This window comes from Galleria mellonella, unplaced genomic scaffold (assembly GCF_026898425.1).
Source record: "Galleria mellonella isolate WM207_F2 unplaced genomic scaffold, CSIRO_AGI_GalMel_v1 utg1267, whole genome shotgun sequence".
NCBI lineage: Eukaryota > Metazoa > Arthropoda > Insecta > Lepidoptera > Pyralidae > Galleria > Galleria mellonella.
The window spans coordinates 1,866,572-1,887,862 of NW_026441987.1; the positions used below are offsets into that span (position 1 = coordinate 1,866,572).

Genomic DNA, 21,291 nt, shown 5'->3' on the forward strand with positions numbered 1-21,291 from the left:
ACATTCGTATTCTTGAATGCACACAAAGTTAAACGTCAAAAGCGGTGCTATTTATAAACAACAAGTCAAGAATTGCGACTGCGCGGTTTACGTTTATAATGACATAAGTAATGGTTCATATACTTTTTTAGAATAAGTTATACATAAAATTACTATTTACAAGTCACGCCGTACGTAGTTCCTTATTATTTAGTGATAAGATTGTAAATAAATGACATACCTTCGCTTTGAGAGCGTAGACTGTATCGATATTTCCAAAGCTTTTTACAGCATAGAACACCAAACCGCCGCCGATTACACAAGCACATGTCGCAACAGTTTTAAAACTATTACTTTTTAATCTCACATTACTAAAATTACGCGTAAAAACTGGTGAAATTTTTAATTTTCTTATTATTTTACTAAACGTACAACTTAACGTGGCCATGTTGGCAGAACAGCTGTTTGACGTTTGACATTAGCGAGCGAGAGATAAACGTGGGATGGAGAGAGATTTATACCAAACTGCGCATGCGTGACTTTATAATACGAACTCGTTAAATAGTTAACTTATTTTAAGTTATTTTGTATATTTTCTTGACTTCGCAAATATATAGGGTAAACGATAAAAATTTGATAATTTAAAAAAAAACCAAAGGTTCAATCGTGACCAAATTAATACTGAACTGAATAATCATTAATATCGATTCATAAATGCTTTTCTTTTTTATTTTGGTGGTCGTTAATTTATATTTTATGGTTAAATAATCTCTATTGTTAGCAATATACCCTGTCGAGTCGACCTCCACGCGGTCCCTCCTGATAATTTAGTTAATTCCTCTTGAATTCATCACGAGACCCGATTTCATTTTCCGCTGGTACCGTGCCACTGTCACCACTAGTATAGGGAGATACACCAATCTTCATCTATTATAAAAAAAGAGATTGTTGGTAATAGGGACCAGTGATTCATTGCTATATATCTTCTATGAGGTTCCCAGTGGAACTAAAATCCTGGTGAAACGTGGTAGGCAGACTGACTTTGACCTTACTGGTACTCTGTCTGTGAAAACCAATAAGTCAGACAGAGGTATTATATGATTTTCATCCATTAAAAAAACCACTAAAGCATGAAAGTGTCACGTTTAATAACAAAAATATTTACATATATTTCAAAACAATTAAACCAACACATTTCTAAATACAAATATTTGTTATATACAGGGATTGAACTTGCAATCATAAGGCAGTCAGCTAAACCGCTAAGTAATCAAGTTATAAGAGGGAAAGGGATTGTTAGTAATGGAGACTAAAAATCCCATTGCTAGCAATATACCTAACCAGGTCGATCTCCACGCGGTTCCCCCTGGAAACTATCATGGTTAATTCCTGATGAATTCATCATGATGGGCTAACTGGCCTGTTTTCATTCTCATCTATCACCCTTCACTGGTGCTCCGCCAGCATATCCCGTTAGCGCGGGCGGGATTACCAATCCATTTTCATTCAACAAAACAAAAATCAAGATATAATTTTGATCAGACTGAATCATTTTTTTTTAATTAATTTGGGATGAGATCTGTCAGCTCCCTTGATGGCAAATGGTAACCGTCACCTATAATCATGAACAGAACTATGTATATAACAGAATACTGTGATACCCATGCTGTTTCATGCATTTTTTTAAATTGTTGATAATGGAATGATAAGTCCACTTGCGCTATCAGTATACACTGGCGGGGCACCAGTGAGGGATGATAGGTGAAGATGAAAGCAGGTTTGTCCATCATGACGAATTCCATTAGAATTAACCATGATGGTTCCCAGGGGGAACTACGTGGAGGTCAAACTGATAGGGTGTATTGCTGACAATAGGTCAGTTAGACCCCATTACTAACAATTCCTATCCCCCCTGTTTTATGCATTACCATTACTGAGATGTATGTACCTTATAATTTCACTGCTGTACCCTACTTTTCAGGGGGGGAAGGGATTGTTAGTAATGGGGTCAAATAGCCCTATTACTAGCAATATACCCTGTCAGGTCGACCTCCACGTGGTTCCCCCTGGAAACTGTCGTGACTAATTCTAGTTTAATTCGTCAGGATGGGCTAACTGACCTACTTTCATCTTCATCTGTCAACCCTCACTGGTACCCCGCCAGTGTATACCGATAGCGCAGGCGGGGTTACCATATCATTATCACCCATTAAAAAAAAAAAACCCCTACTTTTCAAACCGAAACACAGATGTGCAATAACAGTTGTTTAAAAGTTGTTATTTATTATTTTTTAATAGAAACATCTATAATGTTTCCTTCTATTATTGAACGCATACTGCTTAAGTAATTAATGCTCCTTTCCACTCAGGGTTTGCTGGAAGAGAACTCTTACAGAGTTAAGCTCGCCTGTTGTACATCTTTATTTTATATATATTATATGTTGTAATTTTTTGTGTACAATAAAGAATAAATAAATAAAAGCAGAAATTAAAAGAAGAAGGAAATGAAATATTAAACCACAATAAATTTATTTTATGGAACATTAAGCGTGTAATATATTTGTCATTATTGCTAATTAAATATAATTAACCTCACTCCACTTAGATACTTTGGTTCATTTAGTTTGGCGTGTTTTGCTGCTCTTCCACAACTTCTTCTGCTTGTACGTGTGTTTCAAGAACATGCTGGACCATACTTGGGTCTTGATCTTGATGGATTGTACTTTGTCCAGGTTCTGGATCTTGTACCGAGTACATAAGTACTCTTTTCACAGCGTTCGCACTATCATATGTCCCATACTCGGCTTGCCACAGTATTGTTGTTATCAACTGTTGCAAATTACCTCGAGTACGGGGCACTTTGAACTTTCTTAATTTATTTGCCACATATTCACCAAATACAGAGTACTCGTCTCGGTAACTTGTGATGTCTGCGATCACCGGTGACTTTTCATATTTCACTGGCCGATATGTTTCTCTTGTTCTCCTCGGTGGTGTCTGTATTTCCCTTTTTATTTTTCTGTATGCGACTTTCTTACGCTTTGGTTGATATGTCTGGTAATGATCGTCTTCTAGCCACTCCTCGTCTGAGCCTCGTAGGGCAGAGCTCTCATGCAATTGCTTCACTAGATTGAAGGTGGCCTCTGACTCTTCATTGTCTCTATTGTCGTTCTCCACATCCGATGCTTCTAATACGTCAATCTGCAATAGAACAATTATTCTTTAGTATCTATCATACACATCTATCTATGAGATAGGATATAAGTACCCTAGCGTTACTACACACCAGTCACTAAATCAGTACTGTATGGGGTGATATCAAATCTAATAAATAGAGAAGAGATTATTAATATTGGAAACGAATGCAATTGTTAACATTATACTCTACCCTGTCAGATCGACCTACACGCGGTCTCCCCAAGTTAACTAATTTCGTTAAGTGTTGGTAAATAACATTTCATTCTTATGTAAGATTTCTCACAGGTAGAGTATTATAACAAGTATTTATTTATCTATAATTGGCTGGTTATATTTGAATTGTAATTTATCGATTCGTTTTAGAATCGATTTACCGATTTGGTAGGTAAAACATTTATTTAAACAATAATCTGACATTCACATTTATCTACTCGGACGATCATTATCGACAGATAATCGCTGGAGTATGTGTTTATTTTTATCAATTCAATGCAAACATTGGAATGTAGTGAGTGATAAGAACATATTATAACCTAAACAGAAGATTATAGGTACCCTTTGTATTTCAATTTTTGGCATCTGCTCTCCTGTTGGATTTCTTGAATTATCAACTGATATTGAGTAACGTACGTTTTTGTCGTAGGATCTTGATTCGTCATCGTCGATACGAAAATTACTCTCGTCGAAAGTTCCATTTTGTGCTAATTCCCACTGTAGCGGATGCTTGTTTATCAAATGTTGTCTCAAGTTTGTTGTGTTACCGAAAAACTTATACTGAGTATCACATAATTTGCACATAACCGAGATACATCTCTTCTTTTCATTTTCAATACGATCAAAAAATCGCCACGCGATTGATGAACACTTCTTCATAGTGATTCAATATCGATTCTCACTTTATAATCAATTCGCCGGCAAAATTCTAATGTATAAAACGATTGAACGCGTATCGAATCAAAAGTTATCACGAGTTGATTTTATTCAACAAGATGGCGATCGAATGGAACATCGAGCTTGTACGAGTGCGAGCTGTTGATGACCTTCATTCGATGAGTCGATGGCGTTGGTCCAATACCATACAACAATAAAATTACAGTCCATATCACTTTTATGTCATTGATATACGGTTGAACTTTAACAAATGCGAAAACAAGTTTTGCTGCCTGTATAAATTTGTCACGTTCGCACGCATAGGAGCTCTAATTTATCTGTCCTTTACTGTACTACCAACATTATAAACTGAAATTGTAATCGATTTTAAGTAGGGTCCACCAAAAGAAAAAATATCGTTCACAAATTAAAATAAAAAATGTTATTTTTTTTTGTTTAATAATCTTAATAGTATTTCTTTTTCTCAATAATAGGAAAATTAAATTTATTTAAGTTCTGATGATGTACTCGTATTTAGATTCACTTAGGATGTTAAATTTTAAATATGTTATAATATAAATTCTTGAAAATTGTGTAACATTTAAAAAATCAGAAATATCAACAAGGCGGGATAATTAGTCATGTCTTGTCTATGACTCTGACAAAACTATAGACCACAGATATATATGTAGAGCTATAGACCTAGTAAAAGATAAAATTAATTTAAAATGGTAGCATATAATTGGCACCTATATCATGACATAGTGGCGCCACTTTGTGTTATTTGTCTGCATGCTATGTTTGCAAGGTTTTATTATTTTTTCGTTCGCATTATGTTGGTATTGATTGGTAAGATAATTACTTTTACACAAGACTTAGAATTCCCATGTAGTCCCGTCATAGAATAGAATACCCCTTCCTTTCCCGTGAGTGTCGTAAGCGGCGACTAAGGGAGGGCGAAAGATGGGCAGCAGTATCCCTCTTAAAACATCTCCAAAGCTTAACTGCGGTTGCCTATCCACCTGCCAAGCTTGGCAACTACTGACAAAACCCTCCCAGGGGAAGACTTATGTTCAGCAGTAAACAGTTAAAAGCTGATATGATGCTGAACACAAATTGACATTCTGTCTAATGGAAAGTAGTACCTGACTGTGTGCTTTAGATATGAATTGCTCCGTAGAAATTACAGATTAATACTGTTTAAGCATCATTCCGTTGTCAACCCCGAGAATCAGGACTATAGTTCCACAGCACTGATCTATTATATTTCATATCCAATAATTTCACTATTGCAAAAATCATTTTATTCGAATATTATTATTACATTCGACGTTGCAGCTTCGTTTAGTTGGGGATCGTCTTAAACTGCATTTTCTTATACTCGGGCAGTTAAAAGCCCATATTACACGGATCTTATATATTTGCTTTGTATGGTCCATCAAGATTAATAGGCCTCTAACATTGACGACAATATTTACGGAATTCCTTTGCCACGTAGGAGAGGATGAATGAAAAATTACGAGAAGAAGAATTACGAAAGAGATGTATCGAGCAAAATAAATGGAGATGTCGGTAGGGGCTACCTTAGACGGAGAGATAGAGGTATGTCGAACAAATAGGCGAAGTGCTGAAGATGAGCCAAATTAAAAGTACCCGTAAGCGGCGAGGATGTGTGATATGAAAAGATTAATTAACGTGGAAGAAGCGAAAGAGGTTTGTTTAAATCAATGCATTTGGCGTTCCATTGTTTTTGTTTGGCTACTCTAATAGGAGATAGGCGTGACAGATATGTATATATGTAATATTAACGGACTTGTTCTTTTTACATCGTCCGGTTTGTATAAAGCAAAGTCTATAATGATTCATATGTAAAGATGTTTTCAAGTTTCGCTCGTTACCCGTACAAGCTGCATCGTATATACTTTTATACTTACGTAATTTTTTCTTTGCAAGTCACGTGGTATTAAATAAAGTTCACCTTCAGTTGTCCAATTGAGAAACTAGGTGATGTAGTGATTTAATACAATGCCTCACTTTTTTTATACAACTTAGAATGGCAAACAAGCTAATGGAAAGTGGTAACCGTCGCCTATAGACATGAGCAGTAGCATGGACATAACAGACTATACTATTTCGCCCATGATACCTCCCATGCGTTGCCATTCCTGAGGACTCAGATGTGATTCCTCTGTACCCAGTAAATTCACGCCATATCCCACCCTTCAAACCGAAACACAGCCATGCAAACACAGCTGCTTCACGGTTAAAACACGAATGGGACAGAGGTACCCAAGCAATTGACTTTTGTACAAAGTCTCCCTCTGGTCTGATCGTTGCGGGTTCAAGCCCAACATTATTTCTACGCAAGTCAGTTGATGTTTAAATTCGTTTAATGTTTAAATAAGGATTTTACTGGCGTAGTTTAACACATTGCCTCGTATTCTTATGATTGTGGGTTCGATTCCAGCACAGTGCAAATATTTCATCATATCAGCCTTTAACTGTTTACTACTGAACATAAGCTTTCCCCTTGAGGTTGCCAGTAGTTGTCATGCTGGGCAGGCAGATTGGCAACCGCAGTTAGGCTTTGGAGATGTTTTAAAACAGACGCTGCTGCACATCCCTCAACCTTCCTTAGTTGCCTTTTACTGCTTTATTTATGCTGGGAACATAAAATTTTTCATAATGCAAATATTTGCATTGTGAAAAATGTACTTCAGTGTAAATATTGAATTTATTTGGTAGACAAACCCTGTTTTACAGGCCTTAAAGGTTCTGAGTTCGAGATTGAAAAACAACAAAGATTTTCTGTGGTAGTTTAAATGTTCGTCCAATACTGATGTAAGGGGGAAAGGGATTGTTAGTAATCGAGACTGAGAATCCCATTGCTAGCAATATACCCAACCAAGTCGACCTTCTCGCGTTAACCGCGTTGATAGTTCCAGGGAGGACCCCTGGAAATTATCATGGCTAATTCCTGATGAATTCATCATGATGGGCTAACTGGCTTGTTTTCATTCTCATCTATCACCCTTCACTGGTGCTCCGCCAGCGTATCCCGTTAGCGCAGGCGGGGTTACCATACCATTTTCACCCATCAAAATACTGATGTAAAACACCGATAACAAACCAAAATAAATCCGAGAGATGGCGGTAGGCTCGCTCCTGTTACGTTGATTTTCAACATGCTCGATTAAATATCGACGTGTTGAGTGTAACGTTCACCATAACGTTAACGGTTGACAAAGATTATCCAAAATTTTGTTAAATATCATATACTTATCCGCGCTGAATCTAATGAATATCCGAAAGTTTTTTTTTGTTTTCCATAAAAAAACTTTAATTATTCATAAACGAATTTATGAACAATACGACGAACATCACCGAATAGGTTGTCATTGATGATGCCTGAGCTATGTGTATATGTTGGCGGGGCACCAATAATGGATAATAGGTGAAGATGAAAGCAGATCAGTTGGCCTGTCGTGATGATTTCGAGTTGATAGGATATATTCCTAGCAATGGGGCTATTAGACTTCATCAAAAGTAGATTGAAGCCTTTGGTGTTATTAGATTATTTCTCTTTAAGAGCTCTGCAGTGCAATGGCAGAGGCATGGAGCTTCAGGTTAATGAATTCCCAGGTTCGGTCTTAATCGGATCAGTTTAGTATTAGTGAGGGTTACACTTCCAATGTACATATTTACATAATATAATATTACGTATATAACTGTATACGTATGTATATACCAGAGGGAGACTTTGTACAAAAGTCGATTGCTAGGGTACTTCTGTCCCATTCATGTTTCAACCGTGAAGCAGTTGTGTTTGCATAGCTGTGTTTAGGTTTGAAGGGTGGGATACGGCGTGAATTTACAGGGTACAGAGGAATAACACCTGAGTCATCAGAAATGGCAATGCATGTGGGGGTATCATGGGCGAAACAGTATACACTGTTATGTCTATGGTACTGCTCATGCTTATAGGTGACGGTTACTACTTTCCATCAGGTGGGCCGTCAGCTTGTTTGCTATTCTATGTTATATAAAAAAAAAAAACTACTAATAGTAATCGTGTAAGGTTGACGTCCTCTGGTCTTAAAAAAATTATGTTTCCCCTAATTTTATTCTTTGTCGGGGTTTCAGCATTACATTCATTGTTATTCTACAGGGACAGGTTGGCCAAAACAAAAACAGCTGATCCAGATGAATGGTCTGAATCAGATGGCAAATTAGTTTCCCGCCGGAAATGCACCACAGCCATATATATAATTGACGAATCTTAGTTTTGACGCCGCGCAATGTATTTGAAATTTTACGATCCACACGACGCGTGATACGTTTGCTGTTACTATTTTTTGGTATTTCATAGTATATTACTATAAAATATTATTATTTCTTTATATTATGTCACAATATCATAGATTACATGATTTTGACTGAGAAAAATAGAGGAAAAAATTTAAATTTTCCCTAAAGAATTTCCACTGGCTTTCGGTTCAGAATAAAAGACTGAAATCTTTGTTTCAGTTTTTGCCAATGTGTCCCTTACACCCGGTATAATATAGCTGGTACCTCTACTCAAAGAACGTGTGGTATTTAATGAAAAAAATATTTCAGTTCAACCATATAGATGTAGTTTCTTTCTGGGGCCTTAAGAGTGTTCATACTAAAATAACTGTCAATTTTCAAAAACATATATATTTTTTATACATTTCTGTTCTATTTACGAAAGTATTTGATAGACAAGTAAAATATATTTTTATACCACGAAGGTGATAAATTAGCTTGCAGAATCACAGAACTATTGTATATAAATCACGAAAAATTGCATCTATTCCATATTCTACTTGGGGAATTTTTAAAATCTTTTTTGCTATCAAAAACAAAGTTTATAGTATCAGTTTTATAAGTACCTTAATAAATAAATGAAATGAAACCATGTTTTATATTTGTAGAATCATTTTTATTTGTCAGTATAAGAGGCTGTAAAAAGTTATTGTCCAAAAGTTTCCATCAATCTTTTGGTAAAACTACGTAGGTAGGTAAAAATGTGATTAAATTCTACTTTAGAACCATTTAACCATGACGATTTCATAATTATCAGTATCGAAATTTTAATGTACATTGTAATTTGTAAATGCACTGTAAGATTGTAAACACAAATGTCACATATTCATTATCATCAATTACTTGTAAAATGTAAATGTATCGAAATTAATTTATTAATACTGCATTGACTCATCTTGTCATTAATGTTTTATATACATATAAGTGAAACAGAGCAGAGGATTGTTGGATTTTATTGATTTTGTATTAAGTAGATATTTTATAAATTGTATGGATTTAAGAGTATTCACCCCAAACTCTGACAACATCAGTATTATATGTTAACTTTATTATTTTAGAATGTATTTATTATATTAAATATGTGGTCTTGTAGTGAATGAAAAGAAAATTAACATAACACAGAAATTATCAGATTTCGACATGAACACTCTTAACAAATTTATATTTTATTGGATGGTATAAAAAACATTGATTGTATTGGGATTAAGTGTACATTGGATCGGTAGGTATAGCCAGGCGGGCTAGTGTTATATGGCACATGTATAAATAAGATAAACTTACGATTCATATTTTTACACCTTCGATAGCGTGCTTCGCAAACTCACATTATTCTATTAAAATCGATTTAAATTAATCGATTAATATACAATGTACATGTCATTTGCATACTTTTTAAAAATATTAGCTACATTCTAGATTAAGGACCAATATTCCTTAGTCTATGAGCTACATATACGGTTTCATTTGTTTTGTTTAGTCTATGGGTATTTAGTTTTAAGAACACTTGTTTTTAAATATTGTCTATGCTTTTTTTATTTTAAATCTCGTTACTAGATAACAGTGAATTTGCTACCGCCGCGCAATACTAAAAGCTTGCCTGTAACCACTTTTTGATTGTACAAAATCAGTGATCAGCTATTGTCATTACAATCTTATTTATTAAAAAACTACAAAACTAGATACTGTAAAGGATCCACTTTAACAATGCCAAAATACTGCTTCTACACTAACATAAAGATCGATTTGCATTAATTTAGTATACAATAACGAGTCAAATTTATATAACCGCGTTTCTAATAATTTATTGCACAAAAGTGACAAGAAATCTTAACGCTTTTAAAAATATAGTACGTTAATAGTATGTATAGGATTGCGCCAACCAATTTCGTCCATATTGGTCTCACTAAATGCTACTTGAGCGCCGATTTATTGTCGCTTTCGTTGATCAACTAAAATATATAAATACATACATAATAAATACAAAATATCATTCGTCTAACATACATAGGTACATTCATAAAGCTTGCTGAATGATATTCACAAAACGCTTATTCACATTGTCAGCGTACAGAATAATTGAATATTAACTAAGTTAATATATTATATAGGTAATTCATGGTATTGAGTATTATATATTCATAATTATTTATAATTATAGACAAGTAAATTAATAATTTTTAGTAAAAAATTAATATGTCATAAACAAAAGTAAATTTTGATTATACAAGTAAAACTAATTTATCGTAGTCAGTATAGAATTAAAAAGATATTAAATAGATTTTTAATAAATAATCAACAAAACAATTATGATTTGAAAAAGTATAAATAGCAATATGGACATCACAGAATCGACTGTAACACTCATAATTACTATGGAGAGATGGACCCTTTGGGTAATATTCCCGAGGAGTAACTTACTTTGTCAAGCGCTCAATAAAACACAAAGCACAAAGAAGTTCCTTCCTACCTACAAACAATAAAAGTTCTTGGGCATAGATTAAAAAATATTTATAACTTTTTGCTCCATTAATGTAAAAACATTTGAAAAACAAATTGAATTTAAATTTGAATAGAATGTTCGTTGACAATGTGACAAGGGTTCCAGCTACAAGATTTACGCACATATCAGAATGCGAGGGTTATCGAATATGTAGAATGTAATAGTGAATCCATCCAATCTCAATATTTGCAAATGCATTCATAATTTCCATACAAACTGCATACAGAGCACATATTGTTACCGAACGGACTTATAATTATAATACAAATAAAATTGGCTCACTAAAAATAACAAGCGTATGAAATTCTACACATCTACATTCGGTTGGAACTAAAGGAAAAAAGAGAATAAAAAAACATCAACTAAAACGTTAACAAAATACACTTTCTCTATGGAAAATAAATAAATTTACAAATTAGATACACGTTTTAAAAACTACTTACTAATAGTCACTTCTCTGATGTTAGTTTTTTATCACTACTCCGTTTTTGGACGATTTAGAGGCAAGTGGTCGTGATTTAAGTGCATCGTTCGCATTGCGCAATCTTTTATCCAGTTTCGACAATTGTACAGTCTATTGCTGGAGCGACGACCACTCGCCTCCGACAATCGGACACCTTAGCATGGAATATAGAAGCATGCCGTTACGCCGCACCATACTTTATCCTATCGTACCCTAGACCGAAACCAACATAAACTACATTACTCAGTCCATATCTCAGTCATATTCTTATGAAATTACACCTCAACACATTCAATCTAAGTACAAAAGCTTCCCAAAAATCCAGTGCGTGACAATCCAAAGCATTCATATGTAAATGGACACATATCGGAGCAATAAAATACGTAAACTAATTTCGATATTAATATTCGTGTTCACAACGGGGCCATCAAAGGAATTAAAGTGATAATTTCTTAATTTGAATATGCTCTTGAGAGGGCACTTTGTAAACTTGGAAAATTACGGGTGTTTAAGATTTTTGGGGGCGATAAATGCTATTCGTTTGTAACGGAACCGAAGTCTTCTATCAGGTCCATTAACGAATCACTTAGCTGTAATTAAATAGAAATCTTAGGAGTTGACCAACAAATGGATTCGGACGATACACCAATAACAAATATAGTGCCATCCGATATTACAGTCCATTTGGCTTTTATTGGAAATTAAAGAACCAAATAAAATTAAGACTGAACGGTACCGAAGTATTTGGATCACCACGAACGGGAATGCTCTAAACACGTAACACGGTTCCACCTTACCGACCGATGATCACAACTCGTTTAAATTAAAGTGCTCCGATAATTGAGATTATCGAATATAAGTTAGCAATATCTACATTAATAATTTCATGATACAGTAACTAAGACAATGGAATCTTGCCAATAAACCTATATTTTTAAAGCGAACTAGGAATATAAATTGAGATAGATGATTTCAGTAGCTTTGGTAGAATAATATCAGTTAGTTTATTGTTCAATGCAGGGCAGTTGCGCCGTTTGTTCTTTACATGACTCGTATCAGTTGAGTATTTGGGTATTACGACTACAGAAGAAAGAAGTAAGTTTTCGCAACCGATCAAGAGGAGAAACGACCAGGTCACTAGTTCCGCCACCCGTCTAAGAGAGCAATGCAATGCTATGTTTTCGAGTGCTGACGCTCTATGCACTCTACAGGAATGATATAGAGATTCAAACGCGTGTAAGCGTGGAACGGTGTTAGTGAGACAACGCAACGGCAGCCCCGACCGCGACTAAGGAGCGACTCAGGCGCGACCGACCGCCTCCTGCGCGGTCGCCGAGCGAAAAAACTCGGCGTCTGTTGTCGTCGACATGGTCGACATGGTCGACTCGTCCCAGCTGACTTCGGTCGTCGTCGTCGTACTATTCTCATGTTTTCTCCGCGCCTTCGGATGTCTCTGTTTCTTTTTGGGGTTGTTAGCCTTCTTGTGCTTGCGTTTATGTCTTAAATTCTGCTTTTGCAGCCGTTGCAGGCAGTTTCTATGTCTCGGTGGGGGCCTCTTCAGTTTTCCTCTGTGCCGTCGCGGAGGGCATTGCGTCGGTTTGTGTCCGTGTCCGTCCCATCTCCTGGTTAGCGTCAGCGCATACGTTGACAGGTTCCCGAGCTGTCGGCTCATCGGTATCTGAGTCCGCCTCGCCCGCCCTCGATTGTCCAGCGCTAAGAAGGTCTTCTTACCGTTTCGTATTCGCGAATATGTGTTGTAATTGTTTTCTTCTAAATGCTCTTGGAACAAACAGTCGTCCGAGAGATCCTTCTGAAACAATAGAGAGGGCGGTGATTAGTATATTTGAAAAAGTTTAAGTGCTTATGGGAATATGACGTGTGGTGTGATGATATATATCTAACATAACTCCAGGGTTTTGTAAACGTATTAGACAATATAGACTATCAGTTAATATTACGCCCGTAGCGCGAGGTGCCTATTAAAATGGGGCGGATTATAGAAATTAATCTATAATGATTTATAAAAAACGGGCTTTTAACCCTCAAGTCATGAACGAGGTATTAGCATACAGAATCGAGTATTAGACACCAACATTTGCATTTATGTACCTACAATATGTGTAGATTATTATAAACATTCCCATTTGTTATATGAATAAATGATTACATTAATACAGTGTGATTCCTCCCATTTAGCAACACAACACCGCATAGACGGCTCTTACATTTATAATAACCAGGTACTTTCTGTGGTCAAACGAATTGGCTATTTTGTTCATAAATATGCATAAGAGCCCGTAAGCTATACTAATGCATCTTAAATTGTCGCAAGACTGAACATTAGCGATTGAGCATTAAATTCAATCTGCGATGGGCAGTGTCGGACATCGGTTGAAAATTATAACCCGACTGATTTATGGAGATAGCAATTTGTTATCGTAACTTAGGTAACGAAGTGCATTTATCTTGGGCGGGTATAGCGAATGACTCGAGATTTTCCTGGTTGCCATTAAGTTTTAAAATTCTTCTTTTTTTCTTACAAGTTTTTGATTTCTGGGAACTGCCATATTGATTTCATAACTTTTAGCTCTCCTACAATTAAAAGAATCTAAAGAACTAACTCTCCATTTATTAATTTTAATGTAATAATTACTTTAGTAACCAACCTTTCTCAATCTAATTAATTAATTACACGTAAGTTAAACCGGTAGTAATTACATTAAAATATAATGTGTGCTTACCAAACTTTTAACAATAAAATTTAGTAATTTTGTAATAAGAAATTTGTTTTGTTTGTTTCGTTTATTTATATTTAATACAAAATTTGTTTATAATTAATACAAATTTATTATAACATATTGCAAAAGTTTATAGCAATTAGTTGAAATTTGAATCTAGATAAAAATCTCGTTAGTAAGTATTTACGTATTTAATTTGTACTTAATTATTAATAATATTTTTTTAATAAGAATCATTTAAGATTTTTTTTTCACAAATGCAGCGAATCTATTGTAATAAAATTAGTATGGGAATGCTTCCTATCGATTGAAAAAAGAATAGTTAGTTTCGGTGCAGAGTTTTGTATGCATTTAAATAAAGTAGTGGTTGCCATAACATATATACATATACATATATATATACATATAAATTTAACCATAACATATGAAAATGAAAAATGAAAAATGAAAAATATTTATTTCGTAACAAAATTGATACAATACTAAGATCGTTGTGGTGACCTTCTAGTAAGTGTTATCACCTGTATCAGAAGGTCACGCTCCTCCATAACCATGCAAATACAAATCATAGTACCATAAAATTAAGACATAAACATTATCTAATATTAGTAATAAGTATATCTAAATGCATTCATGCGTGTGTGTGCATGCATGCATGTGTGTGGTGTGTGTGTGTATATGTGTGTGTGGTGTGTGTGTGTATATGTATATGTATACTGTAATAAATGAATTTATTATGGTTATATTTGTCATTCAGTAAGACCATAGACAAATAATATTAAAGACAATATTAATCTATTCTCAGTTTGACCGTATACTTTAACAATAAACAAAAGAGTATATATGTGTGTGTGTGAGTGTGTATGTATTAAATTCATGGTAGTGTGTGTGTGATGTTGTTTTTTTTATTGATTTAATCTATTTTTTATGCATAATTTTATTAAAGTATCATCATTCTGCACTGCTTCTCTATATAAACTAGAAGTGTGTCAAATTTCATACTCTTTGGTCCGCGCTATTTTCGTAAAATGAGGTACAAAGTTTTTGCTTCAGGTATTAATATATAGATATAAAACAAATATAGATGTCTTTTAAATCTATCTGCTATTACCAATGAAGCACCTAATGGAAAATTTGATTTTATTAATATAAAACATTATAAATCTTGGTAACAATAATGCCAAGTTCGCTACCAGTTCACAAATAGAACGGTTTTTTTATCACAAAATCAAAGATGGCGATCATGTTTGTGTCAACATTAAAATAGTTTGATTAAATTAATTGAGCCACTAACATTATTAACACATTTTTGTAAAATCCGATCACGATGCGCGCACAACATAAATCTTAATTAACACGATTAATATACTCACTGATATTATAAATGTGAAAGTGAGTTTGTATTTTTGTTGGTTTGTTGGCGCTTTTACGGCTCAATCAATCATGTAATATGTCATACACGTATAGTAATAATATTTAGCATGGAGAAAAATAGAGATAGATATGTAGACATCTTTGAAAATTGAATATAAGTTTTAAAAATATAAAAAAAGAGGTAAAAGAGAAAGAGTTTATTGTTTATTTATTTATTCTTTACAATAAAACTGTATAAAAGTGGTAAACCTAACCAATGGTTAGCTGGTAGAGAATGCCTTGTGGCAAGGCATTCTCTACCAGCTAACCATTTGGTAAAATCAAAAAGCGTATGAAGTGTAGATGTGGTGAAAAATATGCGACATAATTATAGTAACATACTAAAACAATTATACATAATACATTTATTGTGCATACTTATTTTTTATTCTAGTCACGTAGACAAAGTCGCGGGTATAGAGCTAGTAAATTTATAATTATTTAATTTATAAATTTTCAAGCAATATGAGCATAGACGTAATAATGGTCAGAGATTGATGACTAAGAGGGAAGGTTATAAAGATTCTACTAATAGTGGTCAATTTTCAAATGTTGGCATTCGCACGCACACCAATGAAGGCGGAATTAAATAAAATATTTTTTATCAACTATATAATAACTTGTTTATCAATAGAATAAAATTCTAAACTTAAACTAAGGTAGTCGATTCCTAACTTGTATTAATTGCTAAGTGGGAAATGTTCATTTCAATTTATGATCAACAAAACTATTTCTAAACATGAAAATACTGGGTGGCTACAATATTTTGCAAGGATACGATATTTGTTCAACCTTAAATGGCACGTTATGTTTAACGACGGTTTAAACCACCATTACCATCCGAGCTCCGGTTGCATACCCGCAGGAAAGTTACTAATCTTAAGATGTTACCATTTGCTAAAAACATAGCTTAGTTGCTATTATAAATTGAGGTGCACAGTAGTTAGATAGGCCAAGTTTAAAATTTGTGGTGTTTGTACGATAATTTGTTTATTATATTAAATTAAATTAAATTAATGAGAGCATTAACGATAACTCTTGTTTTGTTTTATTTAGCAAATGGATAAGAGAAGTATTGACTAAATGCTCTTGAACAAAGATTAAAAAAGAATGTGTTGGTTTTGTCAATCGAAAAGGATGGATGTAAGAAGAATTACTATAAAGAAATTTATTGTTTCTGCCAATCCTAATGAAAGATAGGCGTAACATAGCCAAAATACTTATATATGTAATTGTATTTTTTGCTTTAAAACATTATATATCTATTTTTTTAGTAAGAAATTTTTGTAAAATTATAGATTAGTCCCCTTATTTGTTTAAACCTACATTATCGCTATTGAATTTTTTTTTTGAGATCGTAATACGTAAGGAAGTGATAAGAGATGCTAATATTTAAAATAGTTTTGTAGGTTTTAGTTTTTATTACTAAGGTAATAAATGTATATTTAAACAGATAAACCAGGTTATGGAGCCACTTACATATAAATCTATCTACCTACCTACATAATTATACTTCACTCTCGTCTCCTATTCCTTTACATAGATGAAAACTAAGTATCAAATACTCCGAATTAAAAGATTTCTAGACTTCTCAGTTTATTATAGTGCATCGATTTGTGAGAACGTGGTAACAGTTTAATCGGTCCATTTTTGACTGTGATTGGACCCTAAGATTATACCTTTATTAGTACACCCGCAGTTTTCTACGGGTGTACTAATAAAGAAAATGAGATTTATCTCTCTTTTATAGTATGACTATGTAATTAATTACAATAAAAATTTGAATACTATCATCTGTCTTACTCATTATTTCACTTTTTATATGGATATTTTTAACCCAATTTTTTTACTTATTTACAGTAGACTCTGTTATGTCCACGGTACTGTTCATATCTATAGGCGATGATTATCAGTTTCCTTTCGAGGAGCCATCAGTTTGTTTCCTATTAACCAAAAAATCAAATATTTTCTTAAAAAAAGAATCAACTAATTAGGTACAGTCATTATGAAGTGACGTATTTCAAACAAACAATTCGGCAATTGATTTTAGTTATATTGATATACACGGAAAAGCTGACGAAAATAATTACAAATATTTTCTGTTGGAAATACTGCGAACTGCTTTAGAGGACTTGGCCCGTTGCATTTTGCATTATCGATACAGTTAGTGTTTAGTGTATACCACCCGCGGTTTAATTGGGCGTGCATTGTCCCGATTGTAATCATAATGTAATTTTATTAACACAGGTTAATAAAATAAAAGTGCCTTAAATATGCATTTAATTTGCAATAAAATTTTCAAATTACTGAAGATTTTTATTTGACATTTATTAATATTTAAATAAATTTGATTTTAGTATATTTAATAGTGTTTATTGGAACATAAAAGATATGTCATGAAAAGAGGTAGTTGCAATTTTTTTTACACTTGTTTTTGATTTGTGTATACAATTTTAGAGGACTTCAAAAAGGAAGGTTTCCGTACATCTATATTGTGTGTGAATGTGTATATCATAAGATACGAATTACGAACCGATTTTATTGATTATTTTGACATTTGTTATACTTTATTTCTCTGTTCTATAGTAATTTTATCGCGCAATGAAATTGTTTTTTTTAAGAAGTAAACATTTTTGTATTTATTTTGGAGTAAGAAAAATTACATGTAATGCAGTGACGTGTATTTGAATATTTTTTTACATTGACATTATAAATAATTTAATTAATATATAGGATGATAATTAATATGTTCTAATGGTGACCATGAGTTAGTTTGTGACTGTTGATTGACATGTTTTATTTTATTTTCAATTTTATTGACAATTTTAATGTATGACTGTAAAATAATTAATGTTTTGTAATTAATCGTATTGTATGCCCGATGTATGGGTAGGCTGTTTTCCTTTGAGACGTTAATAACATCTTACGAAAAATTGTAACATACAGCTCACAATAAATTTATTCTATTCTATTCTATTCTATTCTATTCTGCTTTTAATTTTATAAATTATTAAATTAATTTATTTTAATATATAAAAATATCGTATCACGATGTCCATTCACGCTATTTTTTTAAAATGCTCACCTGATTTTTATAAAATTTTGTAAATGTGTATTACAGTTTCAATTTAAGAGGTATGATAGTTATATTTCGATCAAAAAAATTAAATCGGTAAATGACGGTAGGCGCAAAACATTTACTGAGTGAGAATAGATATACATAATTATACATCTTCGAATAATAATCCTATATTACTAATAAGTAAACTAATATTACTAATATTTTTATAAGTAAAGTCAAACAGGTATAGTCTAAAATAAGTATTCACGAGACTAAATAATTTGACAGAGGTCACCACTGACCAAGATTTTAATATTAGAATTAATTTTACACTCAGATATTTCTAACTGTACTCCCTGTTAATCTCTGATGACGTCTTGATTACAAATGGAATGGAATAGCTAGGCTTTAATTGCGATTTTGTAAGTTATATCTAGAAATTCTTTGGAGTAATGTCTAATTACATGGTTTGTTTACTTTGGTCTCTGGTGCCTACAGTTCTGTACAGAGTACTTACTATTCCCGCCAATTTTTTTTTCTCTTGAGAAAAAAAAAGTAAATATTAACAGATAAAAAAAAATCAAAGTATATCTTACTCCAAAAATGAAAACAGCGATTTTAGTTGTGTCCATAGATGAATATAGAAAAAAAGAATTATTCACCATTTCTATAACCATTTTAATAATATATTTAAATGGCCACCTTTTTAATTAATAGATGTATACTTTAAGCAACATTTATAGATGTACTATATTTATATTACATCAGAAAAAATTCCCCAATTAAATAAAAAATCTGATTTGGGAAGCTTTTGATCCAAGTACTTATAACACTACAAAAATGGAACACTTGGTTTTGGTTTAAAAAATATAGCTGTCAAAATTTGACGTACAATTTTTTAGTCATATAATGTAAGTCGTAAAAGTACAAACGAATTAGGAACCTTCTTTTTTTGGAAGTCGTTTAAAAAAAGACAAATTGGAAATTAGTTTTTCCAATAATAAAACTATAAAATCAAATAAATGCTATAATAATATTAATATTTATTCCCACGAGATCGTGAATTGGCATAATATGACAGTTTTATAGCGACGAAATGTAATAAAATATAAACCAAATATGGCGGATCTTGGGCCAATCTATTTAGATTATGATATATGTGGGCGTGCCCTCTACATATAATATGGCTATTTTGTTGTGATAGATTTTATTACTCTGGATACAGATTAATTTTATATGAAAATTGTAAATTTTATTATATATAAATTAAAAAAAAATGTTACTGTCGTTGTTCTTGTTTTATTTATAAATATACTCAAATATATTTATGGTTTGACAAAGAATAACATATTTTTTGTATCCATATAAAAAAATAAACATTTTTTTTAAGAACTCGCAGCTCCATTTCCATTGTAAGCTTTTACTAATGTTCCTCACAGATCAAAAAGTCTGTAAATAGTAAAATGTTTTATATTTGTATTGGTACATACAATTTTTTTTTTGTAACCATTAAAATATATATCTTAAACTCGCAACAAAAATATTCAAAATAAAAAAAAAATCTATTTAAATCAACTTTATTTCATGTAAGTATATATAAAAGAAATACAAATGGATCTACCTATTTACTTGTAATTCTTGTTTTATTTATAAGTCGGGACAAGAATAAATGCCGCCAAATTCACATAGATTACAATAATTATTTTTAAACTATTTTAACTACCGTTAATGATGTCATAATTAAGTAAAACTTCACAACGATCTCGTCTAAGTACTTATTTATCGTATCTTATCCAAAAACTATTAGACCCCATTTCTAATAATAGCTACAGGACCATGTTTAGAGAAATTGGTTCATAGAGCAAATGGTGTGAATTGGGCGCGATAACAACTAGTGATCGATTGATTTGATACGAAATATCGATAAAATTGAATTCATGAATTATTTACATTATTTTATTTTATTAAAATAATGATGATTAGTAATATATTACGATAGTTTCTAAAGGTAATATTATAATGATATATTAAATCAAGCAATTCAATTTATAATTACTTATGTCTAATTTTACATTATTGATTTTAATTGAAATGTAAACGCAGGAATTTGTGTGCAGAGTTTCTGAATTCGTCTGTATTTTGTATGTATCATATATTACGCGCGATATTCTTGATAATTATGGATCAATTTCTTTATTGATAGAAAGGATTTTCATCGAAATTAGCCTGTATTAGCCTCCTGTATTAGTATTATATGTATTAGTAGCCTCATATTAATTCTGTTATGATAAAAGTGAGTTTTTTTTGTATTTAATAACTTATTTTAATTCATGTTCATTCTATTACTAGTCTATGTACGAATACATTTGTTTGTTAATATATTTCGATATTCGAATAACTATTGTATCAAATTATTTTATTCACATAAAAATCGAGTTAAGTACCTTAACACTTGATAAAAATTGTGTCCAGCAGTACATTATAAGTAATAATACAAGTAGGTACTGATTACTATATTAAGTAGTAGATTTTTATGATATTTAGAATGGTAAACAACCAGATTGCCTATAAGATGGGAAGTGGTTTCGTTGTCGCTGTCGCTGTGAACTGTCGCTGTGGTATTGTTTTTTAATTGGCGAAAATGTAATGGTAACCCTGCCTGTGCTGTCGATATATGCTGGTGGGACACCAGTGAGATATGACGGGTGAGGGTGAAGACAGA

At 32.6% G+C, this 21,291-nt stretch overlaps 3 protein-coding genes across 13 annotated transcripts in view; all 3 read right to left on the reverse strand.

Annotated features, from left to right (window-relative positions):
• Window positions 1–459, reverse strand: part of LOC113519590 (calcium uptake protein 3, mitochondrial) — a 116,631-nt gene extending 116,172 nt beyond the window's left edge. For 2 of the 4 annotated variants that reach the window (XM_052900948.1, XM_052900952.1), the window contains exon 1: window positions 221–459. In XM_052900948.1, the coding sequence (XP_052756908.1) occupies window positions 221–427 (207 nt within the window). In that variant the 5' untranslated portion in view covers window positions 428–459. The remainder of the gene's footprint in view (window positions 1–220) is intronic. The other 2 variants (XM_052900961.1, XM_052900964.1) reach the window with 1 other exon arrangement.
• A 2,025-nt stretch (window positions 460–2,484) lies between these two features.
• LOC113522281 (uncharacterized) lies at window positions 2,485–4,212 on the reverse strand. Of its 2 annotated transcripts, none has more exons than XM_026907960.3 (2): window positions 3,733–4,212; window positions 2,485–3,180 (listed from the first exon to the last, which is right to left on the reverse strand). In XM_026907960.3, the coding sequence occupies exons 1-2, from the start codon at window positions 4,048–4,050 to the stop codon at window positions 2,599–2,601; spliced, it is 900 nt and encodes a 299-aa protein (XP_026763761.1). In that variant the 5' UTR covers window positions 4,051–4,212; the 3' UTR covers window positions 2,485–2,598. The 2 variants fall into 2 exon arrangements, with proteins under 2 accessions (XP_026763761.1, XP_026763762.1); XM_026907961.3 differs by having other exon boundaries at window positions 3,808–4,208.
• A 4,776-nt stretch (window positions 4,213–8,988) lies between these two features.
• LOC113522291 (fibroblast growth factor 22) overlaps window positions 8,989–21,291 on the reverse strand; it is a 255,657-nt gene continuing 243,354 nt past the window's right edge. For 6 of the 7 annotated variants that reach the window (XM_052900421.1, XM_052900416.1, XM_052900404.1 and 3 more), the window contains one exon: window positions 8,989–13,167. In XM_052900421.1, the coding sequence (XP_052756381.1) occupies window positions 12,658–13,167 (510 nt within the window). In that variant the 3' untranslated portion in view covers window positions 8,989–12,657. The remainder of the gene's footprint in view (window positions 13,168–21,291) is intronic. The other variant, XM_052900422.1, reaches the window with a different exon arrangement.